Genomic DNA, 21,704 nt, shown 5'->3' with positions numbered 1-21,704 from the left:
AAGAGAAACGGATAAACGTATTCTTCTTTTTGTATTTCAGAACTCTATTTCCCACAATCGAATCTCACTCTAAGGTTTCCGTATTTGGCTCGACACGGAACGAGAGTTTTACCAGAGATCAAATTAATCAGCCTTAGGATCCTTCGGAACGACTCTATTGTACCGAAAGATGTAAAGTATCAGATCTTGCAAGAGACGTTTGCAATCTACCAGAGTAATACGAGTACGATTGTGATGCGGAATCTCCCGCAAAATGGTAAATGTATTTCTGCCTTTCTCTTTTCATTATCTACAGAAATTTTATTTAAATGTGATATTGCATATATATATATTTGAGCTTAACTGAAATAGTATCTTTTTAATTAATAAGGAACCCTTGGTACCGTTATCATCGGAGCGAGCGAGAAAGGTTCTAGAAAAGCGGTGCTCGAGATGAAAGTGCAACCAATACCAGTAATAGGGGAAACTATCAATTGTACGGAATATCTGCAGGTAAATTATCGTCATAATTTTTATTTTCCTCTGAATATCACGCGTGCGATCCATTTAATCCATTAACCATCATATTATTATTTAAAATTCATATCGTGTGCAAATAATTAAAGCTGATTTACATAATGAAAACATTACATAATAATCTATTATATTTCACGATAATCGAATGAATATAAAAATGTTATAAATAGTCGTAGAAATTTTCTCGATTGGTTTGATTTATTCATGTTACATGAAACATTAAAATAATCGATGAGTATTGATGGGTTAACGCGTCGAAATATATTTCATCGAAGCGCGACGATCTACAAGGTTTCGAATGTTGCAGGACATGTGCTTCTGGAACACATCGCACTACAAGATTTATGAGAATCAACCAGTCACAATGATTGGCACTTTCGGCCCGGAGGCGTACAGCTATGTATGTCCCGAGTTTAGCGTCACCAGATATGAATTGTCAAATGGCAAGTATCTCCCGTGACATCTTAACCCTTTCAAATTTAGTTTCAATGCTACAGTTATATTTTATTTATTATCAGGACAACCCAGAATTTTAAGAATCAATTTTTCTATAAATAATTTTCCGAAGTGTATTTTAAAAATCAAGCTTATGAAAAATTGAAATGCTCAATTTTCTTTGTGCTTCTTCAAAGATCTTCATTTTTATTAGTGTTGATATGTTATCGATAAATAAAAAATATTGTCGCTCTAGTGATATTCGTTGAATGAATTCCTATTTGCAAGAGATAAATCTCTCGTCAAGGATCGAGCATTTTTCTCTGACAAAGCCGAGAAAATAGTGAAATGGTGATTAATTGGGATCATTCGACGTAAAATACAAATAAATCCTGCAACAGCCGCGCGTGATAGCTAAAGCTGCTGTTAGATCCGCACAAACTGGCGTCATTAAAATTCGCTGAAGACATCAGTGACATAATAATACGTAACAACGCAAACCCACAGTCCTTTTTGTGTGCAACGAATCATATATCATAGTCTCAAATATCTCTTCAACGACGGCGTAAATATTATTTTCCGCCGTTGAATAGAGCCAAAAAAAATGTAGCATGCGCCATATTTCAAATCTGGCGTTTTTACAAAAAGAACTTAATCTATAAGGTTCAAATAAATCATATAGGGATAATAAGACTTTTATCAACGACTTTAATCCACGTCAGTTGAATGTGCTTAATAACATAATAAAAGAGAGAAAAAAAGGAGAAAAATATTGCTATTAAATTTTTGTACAAAAATAAATTAGCTCATACAATATTAAAATATTAATCTTTTGATTAACAACAAAATTATACATTACAAATAAAAGATGTTTTACATTATTATTATGTAATATTTAGATAATTATTAATATTTAGATATTATATTATAAAAGTATTTCTTTATATATTATAACTTTTTATATTAAAATATATCATTAATATTAAAATAATAATATTAAAATACATATATAAAATGATATATAAAAGCTATGTTATGAAAGCATTATGGTATACTATGACAATATTTTCCATTATATATTAATCTGATAATCTGATAAATTTTACGCCCTTGTTCTCTCTCTTTCCCAGGATTCTTTCGATTATGTTAATATATGCTAATTATTTACACATATATTATGCTAATTATGTACATTCGGATATTACAGTCTATTTCGGAAGAATGTAACTGCTACATTTGATATTGAATTAATGTTTAACATTAAATTAACATTTAATATTGACCTTAAAGCATGCTGCAGAAATAATGAGATTTTCTTTCATCTTTTAGGAAGCGATTATTTTCACATAGTTGATGGTAAGTTATTTGCGAATGCATCGTTGGATCGAGATATTATCGGTCCTCCAGGAGGACCTGGGCCTCGCGTTCAGATCCAAGTGAAATGCGTTGTTTGGGAGCAAAAGACTGGGATGCAGCATGTGCAAACGGACATTCTTACTATCAATATCCTGGATCAAGACGACAATCCTCCCACAGCGCAAGGCAAAACTTCTATCACTATAACGCTTCCGGACTTTATCGAGGTAAATTTGCAGTATCAAAGAGCAAGATCGAGCCGACGGTGTAAATTAATGCTCGCTACAGCAATTTCAAGTAACTTGGAATCCAATTAACTTCCTAATACTAAAGAACTTGCAGATTTATCGTCACCTAAGCATAAGAGCACCATTGATCTCTATTGAAATCCTACCCGATCTATATCTTACAATTAGTTGTAGATTAATTTTGCAAGTCCGATTATATTTATTTTATTTTTCTTTGAGAAAAATTAAATTATGATTCAGTTAAACTTTTAATAATTTTCATAAGTAACAAAAAAATAAATAACGATTAAAAAGTCAAAAGTAATAAGCTATCTAAATTTATATCTTTTTATTAAAATATTATATAAATAAAATAAATCATCACAATAAGTCATTTATTAAAATATTATAAATAAAATAAATCAGCAAAAAATAATTAAAATAAAAAAATCTCTAATAAAAAAAAATATTTTGTCTCGTTTAATTATTAATATAAAAATAAAGATTGTCCTATTTTTTACATTTTGTACAGATAATTCCCAGTATTCTTATTTTTTCGCATAGTTTATTCAACGTTTTGCAGCATTCTGTTTAGCAAATTTCAGTGTTTCTTTGTGAATGAATCTCGTTTTTTAACTGCGGCGTCGCGACGTCGGAAACGAGATTTAATCAAGCGCTCATTGTTCGCGTAATTACCGCGTTGTTTTGTGAACGACGTGCATAATAAAAAGGAAACGCAAAGTACTATGGGCGCCACAAAAGACATGCGAGAATGATGAGATATAGGAGAGAAATAGCTTCTGGGACTGATCCTGATTAAACCCCCGGGGGTGCCTCACTCTCCATGCTCGTCAAACTGCCCTCTTCCTTCACTACTTTTTCAGTCTTTTTTACCAAACATCTTTTTTTATTCCTTTTTTAGCTGTTACTTTTCATTCATTTCCTCTTCTATAAAGAAACGCTTGTTAGGTTTGAATGTTGAAACACCTGAAGAGTTCTGCAAACGTAATTGAAGGCTATAATAGACGAAGTCCGATCGGTTAATCGAAATCCGCCGTTACTTCTCTAAGTGCAGTGAAAATACTTAAAACTGTTATTGAAAGAATCTAACACTGTTAAATACTGCAAGAAGTAATTACATAAAAAATATTTTTTCACGTATTTTTCGCATGAAATGTTATATAATAAAATTAAAATTCTACATTCTTTGTAACAACAGAAATAAAGATATTAATAAGATACGTGGACATTAAAAATATATAAAGACAATACCAACATCAATTATAATAATTTGTTTCGTATTTTAACGAGAAATAAATATTTTTCTGTGATAGGGCAATAAATTGAGAGACGATAACCACGTGATCCTGAAGGATGCGGATGACGTAACTAGCAATCAATACAGCATTCGCCTGATCGGCGATACCTTCCACGCGTTAAACATCGGTCACGAGACTATGCCGATTGAGCATGTTAAATACCCGGATCAAGCACCTTACACCGCCATTGTTCCTAGTGAGTACATTGTTCCTGGGCACTCGTTCGACGTTTCCTCCATTTTGCATTTCAATTCATTTTTGATGGATGTCCGCGCGTATATCTTCGGCATTTGTGATTGCAAATTTATCTTACATTTTCCAGGGATTTCCGTCGGGAAGACATTGCTACCGGAATCGCCGTATCACGTAATCCTTCAGGTTACGGATGAATCGCTGCTCGAAGGATACGGGGCGAATTCGGTGAGTCAGGAGTCAGTATCGATTCTACGTCGTCGACACTCATTGGCAAACTACTTGATACATTCGCTTCATTTGCAAAAGTGTCAAAAGACAATGGCCAAGTAACTTAAGTGTCAATTCTGAGTAAAATAGTACATAGTAGAGTACCGACAAAGTTTCTTAACTGTCCTTTCCACTTTAGAGATCAGAGAACTTTAAAATACCTCTATTTACAATTTCTAATTGCGAACAGTTCGGATTGACTTTCTTTTTCGCGCCTTTTTGATTAAATTAATTAAAAGCTCAAGAAATTGAATTTTCAATAAATTTTAATAAATTCAAAAGTCAAAAACTCTAATATTTTAACTCAGAAAGAAATGATATTTATTAGCTGGTAAAATATTATTATTTATTGAAAATTAATTAGTATAGAAAAAAATAAAATTAGTGCTCTTCGTAATGTACTGGCGATTCATCGAAATGAACAACATACGAGCAGCATGCTGTGCCGGAAATCTGTTGTCCGATGAAAAAAGTTCATCCCGGTCGCAATAAATTTCGCAATATCGGCAGAACCCGCCGATATCTCACCGCCATATATCATTTACGAATTGCACGGGTAAAACTCGGAGCAAAAGTGCGCTATGCTGATCCCATAACTCGGGAAAAGTGCCTGACTAAGTATACGAACAGAATAAGATACCAATTATATTTCACTAGGGCTAAATCTCTCTGAGATAGAAATTTTATCCCTGTGTTATTAAAAATAACTTTCACTCAATAAGTATAAATATTTTTAATAATCACGATTATTAGATTAATTATTATCGCAAAATCGAATTAATTATTAACGAAAATCTAACCATTAGAAGACATTTATATGATAATATTAATTAAATAATTATTAATTCTTCTAAAAAATTTCTTGTTCAGTTAAAATCACGCTTATCAATAATTCCTCGTTTCTCATTAATTATGAATTAAATGCAGCGAACTTCTCAAAGGTACGTTTCCATATTTCGATAAATGCAAGTGTTCTTTTAAATGCAAATTTCCTTTCATTTACGTCCGGCTTACTTCCCATCGGCACGAAACGAAATCGACCCGGATTTGTATCGAGGAAGTCGAAAGATAAGCGACTCATTAGTCGCCATTAGTCGTATGCCTTGCATTCGTAATCGCGCGCTTCGCGGTATAATCGGAGGTCATTAAACAATTAGGTGGTGAAATCTCGCTTTGTTAGAGGTTCCTTGGGCGCGGCATTGATTTTGCGGAGGCGGTTAATCTCAGATTAAATACCGCGTCCACCATCTGAGAATGGTGCGTGGGTGAAGTCACTTACTATCGAGCTTCGTTTCGAATAATGCAATCGTCATTAAAACGCAGTTTTCAATGTTTTTCCTAACTATCGAAACAACGATCTTTCTCCGGATATTTTTCGTCCGTGGAAAAAACAGTCATTTAATCATTCGCATGAAATAATTTGATTGACCGCTCAATGTGTGATGAAAGAGAAACTACGAAAATTGTGATACAAAGCGTATTATAATACATGAATGAACGATATCGTTTTGCATATATATCACAGAATGCAATTTCCATATATTTTGTCCGCCGTTGACAGAAATGTATACAAATAAAAATTTGTAGCTAATATTCATACAAAGTATCACAATATACCGTATATCTATCTGTTTCTCGAAAGAGAAAAAAACTTTTTATATCCTTGATAAACTTTGAAATCACAAAATGTGTCAAAATTTTCTTTTTTTTTTTAATAACTGATTTAATTGCAAGATTATTTATTCAACAATGAAAAAGTAGGTATTAAAAAAAACATTCCAATGTGTGTATATAAAATAAAATTTTATTTCCTAAATTTATGTCTAAACTTTGCATGAATTTTCCAAAAAAAATACTTAACGTTAAATATTAAAGAATTGCATTTAATTATCGTTAAAATAAACCGTATATATTTTTATTAGAAAATCTTTATTCGATTTAATAGTGCTTACCAAACATTGTGGACGCGCGTATTATTACCGTTTGGCGATATTAAATGCCGCGAGTTTTGCGCATAGCGGTGTCACGTGCGGAGCGTACATCATCCTGAATGTAATTGGAAAGAAGATAATGATTGTAGAACGCAATCCGCGAACGCGATAATGATCGGGTGGCATTCGTTCTAATTCAAGCAGCGCATGTCGTGTACCTTTAATGGATACCCTACATCATTCGCATAGCGCACGACTAGGTGTTTAAATTGAAACCACATGAGAAAATAAATCTCGATGTCGATATATCCAGCGACCTCGGGCGACCTGCTCTTGATATATATCCTAGCTGCTAAATCAGGCCAGACGTCTTAGGTATCGCTGATCCTCATCTTGTCTTTCCTCGCGGAACGCGACACCCTTTCGCAGTTAAATGCTGATCTTTAGCCATGAAAATATACTCTTGCCTTAGTTAAATTCATGATGTTGAGATTTATCGAATATTTTATGGCCTTATGTCCATTATGTCTTCTTTTAATTGAAAAGTCTCAATATACATACTTGTTATTTTTTTTTAGAGAAATTAATTTCAAAATTTAATTTATATATATATATATATATATATATATATATATATAAAATTAAAAATAAATTTTGTAAAAGAAGAATTTCACAACAAAATAGGAAAGTTATAAACCAAGACATGGATTCATTTGCTACAGTTCTTACATGCTTTAAGAAAAGATTGGTTTAAGTGCCTTTTCCCGCTATAGTCATTCCATGGGTGTAACAAGAATGGACGATAAATTCTCATAAAAACCGTCACGTAACAATCGCATCTGTAGCGGTCGCGGTCTTTAATATCGATCTACTGCGATAAAATATTGCTTGAATCTACTTTGAGATCCTTCCTAGTCGTGGTAAATCCAAGTTTCTTTTCATGTGACAATCTAGCTTTCCTTTAGATGTGCCACAAAATTTAACAATGTTCAAAATCTTTTAATAATGTTTAAAAAATAATTACAATAATCAGAATATAAAACTATGAAAAAATAAAAAATAATATATAAAATTGTAAAGTTATATCTCATATATAATAAAACTAAATTAATAAAAAAATAAAAAAAGAATTTGATTTGATTTTTTTTTCTTGAGAAAGCTTCTTTTTGAGAGAGAGAGAGATTTTTCTCGTTTCAATTAAGATTCTTTCAAGCTTCTTGCTTCATTAATCATTATGTACGTGTGTGTACGTGTAAATTCTTGTTACAGGAAAATATTTCAGCTACATTATTTTATTCATCGCATTTTCTCTTACGTTTAGATCAATATCAATGTAACTTTCTTGGGGCCGGTACGCCAAGCTTCAACTATTGCGACCCCATCATCTGTCACGACACGAGAATCATTCTCGTATCCGGCGAACGTGAAAATAGCCCGGATTTCACCGAGATACATGCGCGTGGCGAAACCAACAGTGAAACCTCATCCTTCGATAACCTTTATCCTGCATGGTTCCAGTGCATTCAACGTCACCAGACGGGACGGTATCGTTTATGTGTCCAATGAAACTAAGCTACGATCCGAGCCCGACACTGTTCAGTAAGTTCACGCGTTCTATCCTGAATAGCTCAATGTCATGCAAGAGCGAAGCATTTCCGATAATCTCTGCATGAGAACAGCAAAGCGATATTACGTTCAGATATTTTCTGGGATATATCCTTGATGTTCGATTTAGAAGATATAAGTAAAATTAAAATATCTTGCGTTAATCGGATTTATATATAGAAAAATTATTTCATATATAGAAAGACTATAAAACTATAAAATGATAATTATATTCAAATGTATTTAAATAAAAGAACCAGATATATAGATTTATTTCAATCAATACATTAAAAGTATTAAATATTCAAGTTCCCGGCACGAATATAGATGAACGATTTCTTCGTACAACATACTCGTATTACATTGCATTTAAAATGAACTACATATATATGCTTATATGTATTTCAAATACTTTTACTAAAATAAAGTCGATAAAATTGAATATTTTATATGATTGATGTATATAATTTAAAATTTAATAAGACTATGTTTACTTTTAAAATTTCTACATTGATTTTATGAACAAAATCGTGAAAATAAAATAATTAAAAAAGCTTATAAGACCATTGACATGGAAAATCCCTATCTTGATTAAATTTGATGCTATGTCAATAAATATTGACATTTTGCCCGCTTAGGGCAATTTTTCTTGTCGTTCAATCATGATGCAATATCGGCTTGTTCGCCAGGTTAAAATTAAAATGGAGCGGAGCAGATCGCAATATGACCAAGATACTACGAGTGAATCTGATCACCGTGCCGTCGAAGACTAACACGTGCGAACAATTGGCTCAGGAAGAGATGCACTCATGCGCAAATGCAAAATCGCGCGAAGATTGCGAGGAGTCCTGCGGAATCGCCAGCGGAGGCTTTAGGTACGTCTAAGTTATTCGTTTATAATATTAATATAATAACAGCATGTTTTTAAGTATATAAACCCAATTTTTGTTAACAATAGATACTAAAAATAAGAATGTTTTATTTCAAATTTAAATTTTAAGTTAATTAAATTTTAATAAGACCTTTAATAAAAAAGAACTTTTAATAGGAACTTTTTACCAGAAAGATAAATATATATTTATAATATTATTTCTAAAATAATATCGAAATAAGCAATATTAGAGGAATTAAATTACAATTATCACGAAGCAATAATTGGTAGTGAGCCTAATAATATTTAACGTTTAATTTAAAGAAAAAAAGATTATAATTATTTTTAATTGTTTGTCACATCTAAAAATTATTATATTTCCGAAACTTTCTTCAAAACTTTTTTTTATTTTGCGCCAGGGAAGCATTCTATTTAATTTTCAAGCGGTATAAATCCAATACTAGTGAATTTCAACAGCAGAAGCGCATTTCGCAGTGTTTTCTACCCAGCGAACAAATGTTGCGTGTCTTAATTTATAATCACACCGCTGGGAGTGGCATAAAATGCTATTTCATTTTCATATGAAGAATTTTCGGCGTTTGCATAAGCCTCAATCTTCCGAAAAATTTAAAGGAAATCTTACATAAGAAAAAATTTTTAAAAAATATATATATTTAGATCAGTTATAAACTAATGAATTTTTGAGTAATATGTAAAATTTATACAACAGTTGACGCGTTAAAGAAAATGGAAATTAGATGACAGCAGGAACTCGAACCGAAACAAAATTACAGCTCAGTTTTGGTTATGGTTTAATAAAATATTTAATTAACTGTTGCGGTTTTTGATTTCTTAACAAATAAAGGTAATCGAAACTGTTTAATAAATACGGTGTTTTCGATTACAGTTTCGGTTCTTTTAAAATTATCGTTTTTTTTTAAATTCTATACAAATCCATTATTTTAAAATAAAAATTTATCACTTACCGACACCGATGCGTAATAACGAAGTTGTTGATATTCGAAGCTACGTTATCTATAACATACAAATAGAAAATCTAAATTGTAGCAGCATCCAAAATAATTATTTCAAAAAGTGATTATTTTACGCATTGAATTTTATATTCACACACATAACAGTAAACAAATTAAATCATTTTATACATTTTGGAAAAAAACAATTTTATTAACTCTCTAATAACGCTATATAAAAGCTATAATCTTCTAAAAGTAGAAACTTTTAAAAGATTGTAGCTCTTTTATCTGCAAATATTTTTCTCTATAATTTTCTCTTGTTTAAATCAGGTAAATAAAAAATCAAATTACGCGAGTAATTGGTTAATTTAGATCGCGCGTACGCTATTAATAAATAATTAATGTACATATAATAAGAAATTACCACAGAGTTGCTCTATCGTTGCCCGATGCCTCTCCTAGGCTTCCTCCTCCTCTCAGATTATCAGGATTGTCAAAGACCATTATCTTATGTACACGCGCGATACTTTAAACAGCACTTTCGAATTTCGAACGGTACGAAAACAATCCCACTTCATAACACGAGAATCATACTTCGAGTCAACAAGTCGGGAATTCAACGATCAAATTTCGGGCAAAAGTTAAATCCAAAGCGGAAGAAGACGAAATCAATTGAGGAAATCGAATCGCGAATGAGATTCGCTCAATTCTTGTCTGTATTTCAGACCAACTCAAACTCTTTAGACACAGATTTCGGATACAGACAGTCCACATGATACGTTATTAATCGCGCGAACATATATCTATCCATACATGAACATACGTCCTACGCAGTTGACATTTACCTCAGTCGCGAGGAGCCGTGTAAACGTTGTTCTTCTAGTAACAAATAATTGTTTAAAAACCGTTAATAAACATCGACGAACGTCGACATCGATTCAACCAATTCATTCTTTCAATTCTCAAAATTATGTCTCATTGAATAAACAACGCCAAGCGACATTCCATTCAGTTGTCATCAAAAGTATGATCCTCGATAACCGTGAAATCAGGATATGAGTTCAATATGTGGAAACGCGGAAACAATAAAACGCGAAGACGTGAAAACGCGACCGCGATTATAAGACGAAGTCGAGACAAGTATAAATAATAGCGCGCTATACATCAAGGCTGAATGCGATATTATATTATTTTTACATATTTCGGAACTGCTTACTACATATTTTAACGTGTTAAAATTTATCGTCTAGTATAATGCGTACGTATTATCGTAACGAAAGAATGTGAAGAGTGTGCTATATTGTAACGCGTTCGACTTTGAGGTGACCCGGCGCGAGTCGACGACGCACACGCCAGAGTGGGGGTACGCGCTATTACTATGCCTGCCGAAATCGGAATGTACTTATTGTGATCTCGGCAGGTGTGTAGTAACACGTAGCCGCATACCCCCACTCCGCCGTGTGCGTCATCGACTCGTGCGCGATCACCTCAAAGTCGAACGCGTCACAATAACACACTCTCTCTCTCTCGTTACAATAACACGTACGTATTATACTACACGATCAATTTTAACGCGTTAAAACATGTAATAAGCAATTCCGAAATACGTAAAATATTATACAATGTAACATTGTAGAACAGTTACGCCTGTTTAGGCACTACTATCCCTTCCATCTTTTATTCACGCAAGGCAAGGAGGAGGAGTGTGCTCCCTTTCTCGCGAAAACAATACGCACTATACCACGTAATAAAATTTGACGCGTTGAAATATATTATGAAATGATTCTAAAATACGTAAAAATTTTTACTCTTTTACTTTAAAATGATACTATTCATATACTATATTATTTTTTTAAAGAAAAACACGTAAAGTCGAATTTCGAAATTAATAGTTTTATATATATACACCAAAAATACATTATATATTCAACAGAACTTTTCCGTTTAATTTGCAATGAGCTGTTCATGATACGAAATAAACACAGCACATGAAACAGAATTAATTGGCATAGCAAAAAGGAGACGACAATTAATTTTGAGATTTGACTTTATGTGTCTTTCTTTAAAAAAGATATAAAATATTAAAAGTTAGTAGTATATAAAAATATTTTGAGGAAATCAATTGCAAGAATCGAAAAAGACCGTGAATTGAAAATAATTTAACAGTCCAGTTATGATTTGGATGTTATAAATTTTATAGAATTTCAATAGTTCAGTCCGAGACCTTAGTCGACAGTAACATCTTACATAAAGAAAATCTGTTTTGATATCGAGCAATGAATGCAATTGTATGCAAATTAATTTTGAAAATGGTGGCAATTTTCCATAATGGAAGAGGACTGTGTCATTACTGTCGTTTTCTTTCCGAGGAAAAGCGTCATGTCGCCACGATACTCAATTTCATTATAATGACTATTTCGGATAGTAGTGCGTACAAGTTTATGGTTTTTCCATTTCACTTGACTCGTTATCGCTGTTCCTTTTTAATAACTTTTGCTTTTTGATGTGATAAAGTAAAAGGCAGTAATTGACAGTTCATTTTTTATGCTTTTTCCTTTTTCTTTTACTGCATTATCAAAAAAAAATAATGGTTATCATATTTCTTCGCTCCGTTTCTCTTTCTTGAACATGTCAGTGTAATTTAGTATTTCAATTTTATAGGGAATATTGCTTATCATTGTGAAATGAAATTGTTCATTAAGAGACACTCATAAAAAACCATCTATCATTGTTTAATAATGACAATTTTTCTTTATTTATTGCTTGTCTAATTCTTTCTCTTTTCGCAATTAACTTTTATTATTTTAACTAGTCAAATATTTATTTTTATTTTTATAATAACGCCTTTTAGGAAAAAACTGAAGGAATCAGTTATATCAAAAGTTAATAAACTCAATGCATTTCGAGATTCATAAATTTAATTGTGCAAAGCATTTTTAACTTGAAAATGTAAAATTAATAATTAATTTGTGAGTTTTAAAGTAAAGATTTGTCTTATAGAATTAAAAATTTCTATTTTCATGAATTTTTGTGTACAGAGTTGTCACTATAAAATTTTCGTGATACAGTTACTATAAAAAAAGTTAATTTAATATATTTACGATTTTAAGATTAAATTATATTTTACAATAACAAATCTCAATGTCAAATTCATGAAATTCGAAGTATATTAGATTTAGCTTTTGTAGTTGATACATCCAGTTTCTCCTTAAATAAGTAATAATTAAATTTAATATAATCAGTCAATTTAAAGCTATATAAATTTATAACAAAATAATTTATAGGTAACATTAAGGCTATAAATTTGTAAGAATTTTTCTCATTGTACGATCTAAATTTACATAAAAAGTTATCGTTAATAATTTTGAAGGAAACAACTTTACTATCGTATATCATGCATAATCATAAAAAACATAATGAATATGCGTAGCAACGACAGTTTCACCCGTCAATGCGTTTGGAGGAACAACAAGGGAAACAATCGAACTAATATAACCACTCAAATGTCGGAATATTATTCCACCTGTTCGCCGGATCTCACGTACTGTCCGGACAACGAATGTGACGAGCTAGAGCGTATTAATAAGCGTATATGTCCGCAAGACTGCACCGAAGAATGTGAGTATTATGCGTAGATTCGCCGATCATGTTAACGCAGTAAAGCCGAGCGTATCAAAGTATTACGATACCGCTGTAACGCTAGTATTGTGTAAATTTACAAGATTCACGGCGATAATTGAGATGATTTTAAGCACAAACAAATCTCGTTCTAAAATATTCTCAAAAAGATTTGTACTCTTTAAATTTTTTAATATTTCTTTATTTTTACTAAATATTATAAAAGATTCGAAATATATGTCATGTAAAAAGATTTTCACAAGCACAGAATGTTTAGATCTTTAGTTTTAAGGATTTTACTCTATAGGAACTTTCGATTTAAAGGGATTTCGCGTTATTGTCGTCACAGTCCCGTCTTATCGAAAGGGATTTAAGGACCATTAAAGAAGGATTACTATGTTTGCCTCTAAGAGGCACTCGATCGATTTGAGGAGTGATCGTGTTCACATTTTTCAGCCGATATTCCATCATTTTTCACCCACATGAACCAGAATGGCCGCGGTATAAAGAGCGGTGTGGGAACTTGTTCCTGTAACGACGAATTGCAATGCACCTGTGGGTCCTTTCGAGAACAAGGGAACGACGTGCCAGGCGCTAAGGAAGAACGACCCAGAAAATCGCGGGATCGGAAAAATGAGATCATGTCGGGGGCGCGCAAAGGTCGGTCGCGTTGCGACGCATAATTTTTTTTACATGGAAGTCGCGTGTGTTAAACAGTATTGAGCCATAATAATAAAAGAGAAGAGCACACGCGCGGTTATTTATAATAATTTTAGAAATATCAAAATTTGAAAGCTTGAATATTTAAAATAGTTTTAGTTCATTTAACAGATTTTCTTTCTAATGAGTTAAAGAAAGGCTTAAAAATAACCCCTTTACTATTGTGATTTTATATCAAAGAACTTGTTTCTTTACTCTATTATTAACCTTTGTCCTTTACGCTTTTGCAGCGTCCAGCGGACCATGCGGTCCCACATGCATGATAGGCGTCATTGGAGCAAGTCTGTTTGTTCTGATCGTGATTGTAGGCTCGTTTATTACATGGAGGTACAGGTAAGAAGCCAAAAAATTAGTTATATAAGATAATAAAATTATCTTTTTAATATGATTTCAAAATTTTACACAACAATATCAAGAAATTATTAGCTGAGCATTTCAAAGTCATATCTAACCAGAAAATGTTCTAACTAGTAGAGATGTAAATCTACTTTTTTTACGTTCTATTCTCTCTCTCTCCATTATTAAAGTAAATAATACAAATTAATTTTTTATTTAGACACTTATTATTAATATTTATTAATTAAATTAAAATATACATAATAAAGTTTTCTAGTGTGTAATAATTTAAAATTATCAGTAAAATTTTTAGTAAATTTTTAGTAGTAAAAAAGGTGTAAAAATTTGGAAAAATTTCAAAAAAAATTAATAATGTCACGATGCGTCAAGATAAAGAATTGTGACAATCTTGTTAGAAATCTTTGGTCCATATGAATCTTAGAAGGATTTAGTGAACTATCGCTTCTGAACCAGTGGCTTATGTAGAGCTTATCGGCTCAAGTCTCATGTTTACGAGGAATTAAGGACACTACGAAGCTTGCGGTTAACCAGGATTTCAAACATGCTTTATTTAACCTCCGATTTTTCGCAAGATAGAAAATGCAGAGAATTTTGTGCATATAGGAAACATAAACTGATTGATATATATTTATTAATTTTATTATAAAAAGAGTTACAGCGTCATTCAAATATCAGATGCGCTGATAACATGGATAGTCCATAAAGTTTTGATTGTTGCCTGCGAGACAAACTTTACATCATCCTTCGTACCTTGTAAATTATGTTTGAAAACCTGTATCGTTTTCGCGAAATATTTGATATATTTTCTAACTTCATAACTATAAGACAGTTCAGATAATTTATTGTAGAAATATAGATCGAAAGAATTTTTCATCAAAGGAAAGTTTGCTCGACTTATCCGGAAATAAAGCCAAACTTGTCGGCAAGAATTCTTACAGAAAATAAAATTGTTCAAGTTTCAACAAATATGCATATTGCACCTGCACCACGTGTATTTTTACATATCTTTCCAACTTGCAATCAGCTTTTTTATTTTTTATTTTTTTTTGTAAAACTTTAAATATTCTATGTAATGTATTCTATGTAATTATTCTTTTACGTTATATCGTTACATTTATTACTTAACTTTTGATATAAAGCACATTTGAACACGTAAAAATTCATGCATATTTATTAATATCAGAATAAAAGACATTAAAGCACCATCCAAACACTGAAAGAGAAAGGGAGTAATATACAGCAATTTAAAATAAAAAATAACTATAAAGATACATGTATATATCCAAAAAATTAACACATTTTATTTGTATCAAATAAATTTCTACGAATTAATGTGAGGAATTACGGATACTGCGGCTTTGTATAGACGTTTAAACTTGCTAACCCGCAATCCATTCAAACTTTCGAATTTGGGTCAATGTCTATTAGAATTTCTCTCCTGAAGTATCTAGTGACCACAATAGTCCTATACATACTTTTGCATTAATACATTTTAAAATAACTCAATCGAAACGCGAAAAAAGAAGAAAACAAAGTATATTTTATCCTGTGATAAAATATAATTCGTTAGAATAACTTTTTTGTTTATTCTTTTACTAAATAATTTATCAATTTAATTTAATATAAAATTATTCCTCGGTAATTAATAATTATCTTTTTTGAATTAATTTATATTGCTATAATTAATAATGGCACAACTAGCTTAATTCTAAGTTATCTCATTTCAAATTATAAACCAAAATGGTGAACCAACATACCTCATCTTCCGCATTGCGATGTTCTGCGTTCCAGGATGGCAGCAAAGGGCGCTCGACGGGAATGCAAACATAGGGTAGACGATGCGGCAAATGGTATTGGTATTTTGCCATCCGACTACATCGATCGTGGCGATGGTCTCTTGATCGGTCTGGACACCTTCACGGCCGCGAACCGTCATCTATTGCTGCCCAAGACGTGTCCGGTAAGATATTTATTTTATCGGTTATTGCAATCATATCAATCAGAAATTCATTAAGAGCTCAGTGCAAGAAAAAGATAAAATATAAATTATAAACTTATTTTATTTTTGTATTAAATCGATTTTTTTATTAAAATCAATATATGCTATAAAATCGCTAATTATATGCCATAAATATGAAAAATAATATGTATGAAGAAAATGTATATTTGTGTGACAAAGCACAGTAATCTGCAGAGCTTCTATATACTTTTATAGAAGCAATAATTGAACTCTTGTTGAAATTATAACAGTTCTAAAAGCGCATGTATATTCTTCTTTAAATCAACGTTATCTATTAAGTCTATTACAAAGTTGCGAAAAACTTTTTTATTACTTTAACGTCGACGTTAATCTAGCCGCAACAGAATTGAAACTTTTCAGCGGATGACGTGAGACGAAAAAGATGATTAAGTTTTTAATAGCTCTTTATCATAGTAATAAAATTATTCCTGTATGTGTGTGTGTGTGTATGTGTGTGTGTGCAGGCCAATTATATCTATCCGCGACATTTCCTGAACTAGCAGACTGTTTTTAATCTTACAGTTTGCAAGTTTTCTGCCCTGATATTAGAAAGATGAATTATTTATTTTAATATTAGAGTATATACAAAAGTATTTTTTCTACAAGAGAAATTATATTTTTTTCGACGCGCATATATTTGCTACACCTGAAATAAAAGAAAAAGAAATATAAAACGAATAAAAAGAAGAGATATCCTATGCCGTACAATTTTTTTTACGTATTAATTTAAAAATTAAATTTCTTTGTTGTAATTTTTTACTAAAGTTAACTCCAAATTATATCAAATAAAATTCTTCTCTCGTACAAATTTTTTATAAAAGAAAATTTTACAAGAAAAGAACAAAAATTTCTTAATATTATTTTTTAAATATCAATTCTTCCTATATTATAAAAAAAAATTATACATAAAAATTCGTCTCTTTTCTGCACCTGTGCCTTTAATTGCGCAACACGATTTGCGGTCGTACGTGATATACCATACGTGCATGCAGCCGCATAATCCCGCATAAGCATCGGCATGCTAAAGCGCGTAAGCTCTCTCAGCTTTCCGCACGAAGAAGCGCGAAACTACAAAGAGGTCGCTTCCAGGAATCTAAACGCGAACTGGGAAACTCGGTCGAGTTACATAGTCTTCAGGTTCGTCCGGAATATTTGTCTGCTAATCTCATTGTTCGCGCATATCGCCCGATCACTTCCCTTAGAAATATCGTGGAAGACGAGCGTTTCGCAAAGCCACATGTAGCATCTTCTCAAGAGGATCGCTCCTCGATATCGCATCGTGAAAATATTCTGTTTCAACTGATTGGTAAGAGAAAAGGAAATTTAAGATTGTTTCAAGCTAAAGCTTAATCCGAAATTCTTTGAAGACCATCGAAATGTTGAAAATGTCAGAGATCTTATAAATCTGGAGAATCTAGAAAAGTGGATATTATTTTGAAGAGATGTAACTTTACGGATTCTGCAAACTATGTCAAGGATATACCGATACGAACGAAATCGTCGTTTTACTACTTCTCAAAAGAAGAAGAACGAATGGTTTCCCATCTCATTCTTCGCCTCGCTGATAATTTCCTTTATCTCAAGCAATCGTGCGTTTTACTGCGTTTTGCTTCTCGTATACTACAGCGACGAATAACGATCTTGGCACGTAGAGACTGGTAATTTACGTTAAACGAAATATGCAAAAAGGTCTCATCCAACAGCTGCGCTTGCTGTTAGTGACGAGAACTTTTAGCATCGCTCGTATTTGCTTCGAAAGTTAATCCGAAATTAAAATACAATTCGGCACATCTCTCCCGCATCTCGAAACAATTCTCGAAATTTTTTGGTATAATTAACAACACGTTTGAAATTATGAGGGCAACCGCAAGTTTTCAAGTCTCAAAGGAATAAAATCTTCTTAAGCTCTTACTACGTCGATTTTGCTTATTTTGTGAAAAAGACTCAGTTAATAAAGATTTCAGTTAAAAAGAGAATATTTCTTTCTCTTTTTCAAGCCGGAAGGAAATACATAAGTACATTTCATTGCATCTTTTTCAAAGATCGCAAACTCAAATATCAAATAAAAATGAATTACAAAGCACAAACATTTTTAAATGAAATGATACCAACTTTATTTAATATATAGTATATGTATATTTTATTTATAATTCAATTTATATATTATAATTTTTAGAATTTTGAATCATTTATAAAATAATATTTCTTAAGATTTCTTAAAGATATATATTTCTGGAAGAGAAAAAAAAAGGAAAGAAAAGAGACAGATATAGGGAATTTTTTTCTCGTCTCTTGAATCAACAGAGAGGTGTGAGCGCATTCCTTTGCTTGGTAGCGTCCACAATCGAATGAAAGAGAGGCAAAAATATCGATGAAGAAGATAGGAAACCTGTGAAATGTTGGCAGAGAAAATTCACGATATTTCTATTCTTTGTGAGGTGTGCGTTCTTCTTGAAGCGACACCAACGAGATAAAGTCGCTTTTATTCAATGAAGTCAGAATGAAAACGACTGTAACATGGCACGAGCGATTCAGTGGATTTGTAAGGCACGTAAAGTCTTTCGTGACGCACACCTAAATCCATCGAGCATTTCTGCATTGTAATTTTGTTATCAGACTTTAGAGGAGAATGATTTTATTACGAAAACCTGATCAGGAGAAAATTAATCTGCTCCAATTAATAATTAATTCCTTCTTGTCATGAAAATGAAGTCTACGAAACTTGGGAGTACACTCAATTGCTTACTCTCAGACTTGATTATATTATCTTCTTGTTTACGTCTAGTGTAATACACTAATAATTCTGCTTGAAATTCCTGAATTAAAAAAGTCCCCATTATGTCAAAGTTGTATTTATTTTTCAACAATCTGTATTCATCTATATACAGAAGCAGATTCTAATCTTCAAAAAATTTTACCGAGGGAGGAAATAAAATGTCGAGAATAACATTATTTTCGTAAGTGGATATCGGTGTTATAAATTTTATGTATCAAAAATGTACCGACAGGAAATATCCCGTATAAAGAAGCTTGATCATATTGGCGTGAGAAAAAGTCTTTTGATATCGATCCCTTGTACGAGAATGTGAATTGTAATACGAGAAATATCCTTCTCGCACCGTATATTTTCCCAAATATAATGTTTCTTTCTCTGTTAGCGATTATTCATATAAAATCAAATTTCCATAAAATAATGAATATAAATTAAAAATGTTTAATCACATAGTATCTTTTAGCAAAATTCTCAGTAAATTTTGTATCATTAATATACTAATTCGTGACAACTGCTAATTCGGGATTGCATCTCTCATTAACCACGTGATCCTATTATTCCCGAAACGTCATTTAATTGAATATCCTCTCGCGTCCTTTGCGAAACAGCTCATGCGAAAGTAAATACGAGTAGATATCGTCTGACACGAACCTGGAAACATGTTCCAGCGAGGCGTAATGTCGGATTAGAGAGAGCAGAGCTTTTATCGTAACTGGCACGAAAGGATTTATTAATCGGTGCTCACACTTGCTATCTTTGCACGAGATCTCTCCAATTGTTCTTCATATTGCAAAAAAGTATATAAAAATTAGAATAGGAAAACAATATCAATTAACGATATTAAATGTAAATAAATTAAAGTACAAATAAGTATATAAATGTTTAAGATATCAATGAATTTAAATGTCTAAAAAAATTAAGTTATTAAATCAAATAAAATCAATTGTCATCTTTTGATTTGTTAGTGTAATCTAATAAGCTTACGTATAAAAAAATTTTAATTAATTATAGAAATATTTAATTTTTGTGTGAAATTTTAGCCGGATCCAAAATGGGAATTTCCACGCTCTATGCTGAAGATTGAGCAAGTTTTAGGCGAAGGTGAATTTGGACGCGTTCTACGCGCCAAAGCCATGAACATCGCTGGAATGTCTGGCTCTACGACCGTCGCGGTGAAAACGCTAAAGGAGGACGCATGTGCTTCCGAGTTGGCGGATCTACTGTCCGAATACCAGCTGTTGAAAGAAGCACAGCATCCGAACGTGATCCGACTGCTAGGCGCTTGCACGATACCATCGGGCGCCCCCGTCTACCTAATCATCGAATTCGCCGAATTCGGCTCTTTACGGTAAATATATGCCATGATATATTCAATTGTCCAGACATTATGCATGGCCCTTCCGTTTCACGAGCTTCTGGTATTATCGATAAAAGTCCTACTAATCGACTAGAAGCGAATCGATACGATTCATGTGAAATGCATGTCAAAATTGATCTTATTTTCATCGTTGTAATGTATAATATGTACTTAATGTTAGAAATTTTATATTTATCATTTTTTTAAGAAAATTTTGCATTTTTTCTATTTTAGTAATTATAAATTATAAATATATATTTTTTATGCTATAATTCACATGAAATTGATAAATTATTTCAAAAATTTCAAGAAAAAAATTATCTTAAAAATACATATATATTATTTTTGAATAATATACAAGAGTTTTTTTGCATACTATAAAATTTTTTTTTAGATACTTGCTCTCATGTCCTTGTGTGAATATCTCTCTTCTTTCTTTTTCATTACATATTAAACATTTTTATAAACTTTTTAAAAGATTTGTGATCAATTTCGTATAATTAACTGTGTTAATATAATTGTTAGACATGTAAATTATTTTATAAGTATTAATAATAACAATCCAATAAATTTTGAAGTATTTAGCAAAGAGAGAGAAATTAGACAATACTTATTAAAATATACAAAATATATAAAATTGAAAAGTTTCTCTTTTGTAATATTTAAGAGAAATAATGCAAATAAAAAAAATTAAATAGTGTAATTAAATGGATATTTTTTGAAATTTGTTATTCGTCCAGTAATTGTATTATATTCTCCAGTAGTCTTTTATGGTTCAACAATGATGTAAAAATGATAATTACACAATTTTATTCTACTTATGCCAACGAATATGATTGCCTATATATATATATTATTATATGTATTATATTCTCTCTCCAGTAGTCTTTTATGGTTCAACAATGATGTAAAAATGATAATTACGCAATTTTTTTCTACTTATGCCAACGAATATGATTGCCTATATATATATATATATTCAATTGAATGACGCTATATAACGAATGTGGTCGACTTATAAACGCGTAAATAACTGCGAGAATTTACCGAATTCCGTTGCGGAATTCCGTCGCACGTAGAATTCCGCCGTTTTGCCGGGACAATAACCTTTACAAAACCAGTTGCTCTCGGTAATTAAATTTTTTCGCGAACACAACACGTGC

General features: G+C 31.7%; 1 protein-coding gene across 2 annotated transcripts in view; it reads left to right on the top strand.

Moving 5' to 3' along the window:
- The window catches only part of Ret (protein kinase receptor Ret oncogene), a 57,785-nt gene that overhangs the window by 31,655 nt on the left and 4,426 nt on the right, over positions 1-21,704 (top strand). Inside the window, exons 3-15 of one of the 2 annotated variants that reach the window (XM_072909345.1) lie at positions 41-256; positions 371-492; positions 824-959; positions 2,281-2,534; positions 3,869-4,049; positions 4,176-4,273; positions 7,568-7,845; positions 8,541-8,726; positions 13,127-13,314; positions 13,771-13,974; positions 14,265-14,367; positions 16,183-16,351; positions 20,225-20,532. In XM_072909345.1, the coding sequence (XP_072765446.1) occupies positions 41-256; positions 371-492; positions 824-959; positions 2,281-2,534; positions 3,869-4,049; positions 4,176-4,273; positions 7,568-7,845; positions 8,541-8,726; positions 13,127-13,314; positions 13,771-13,974; positions 14,265-14,367; positions 16,183-16,351; positions 20,225-20,532 (2,443 nt within the window). Of the gene's footprint in view, positions 1-40; positions 257-370; positions 493-823; positions 964-2,280; positions 2,535-3,868; positions 4,050-4,175; positions 4,274-7,567; positions 7,846-8,540; positions 8,727-13,126; positions 13,315-13,770; positions 13,975-14,264; positions 14,368-16,182; positions 16,352-20,224; positions 20,533-21,704 lie in introns of both variants that reach the window. The other variant, XM_072909346.1, reaches the window with a different exon arrangement.

This window comes from Anoplolepis gracilipes, chromosome 17, assembly GCF_047496725.1.
Source record: "Anoplolepis gracilipes chromosome 17, ASM4749672v1, whole genome shotgun sequence".
Classification (NCBI taxonomy): domain Eukaryota; kingdom Metazoa; phylum Arthropoda; class Insecta; order Hymenoptera; family Formicidae; genus Anoplolepis; species Anoplolepis gracilipes.
This window is presented reverse-complemented; position numbering and strand designations above follow the sequence as displayed.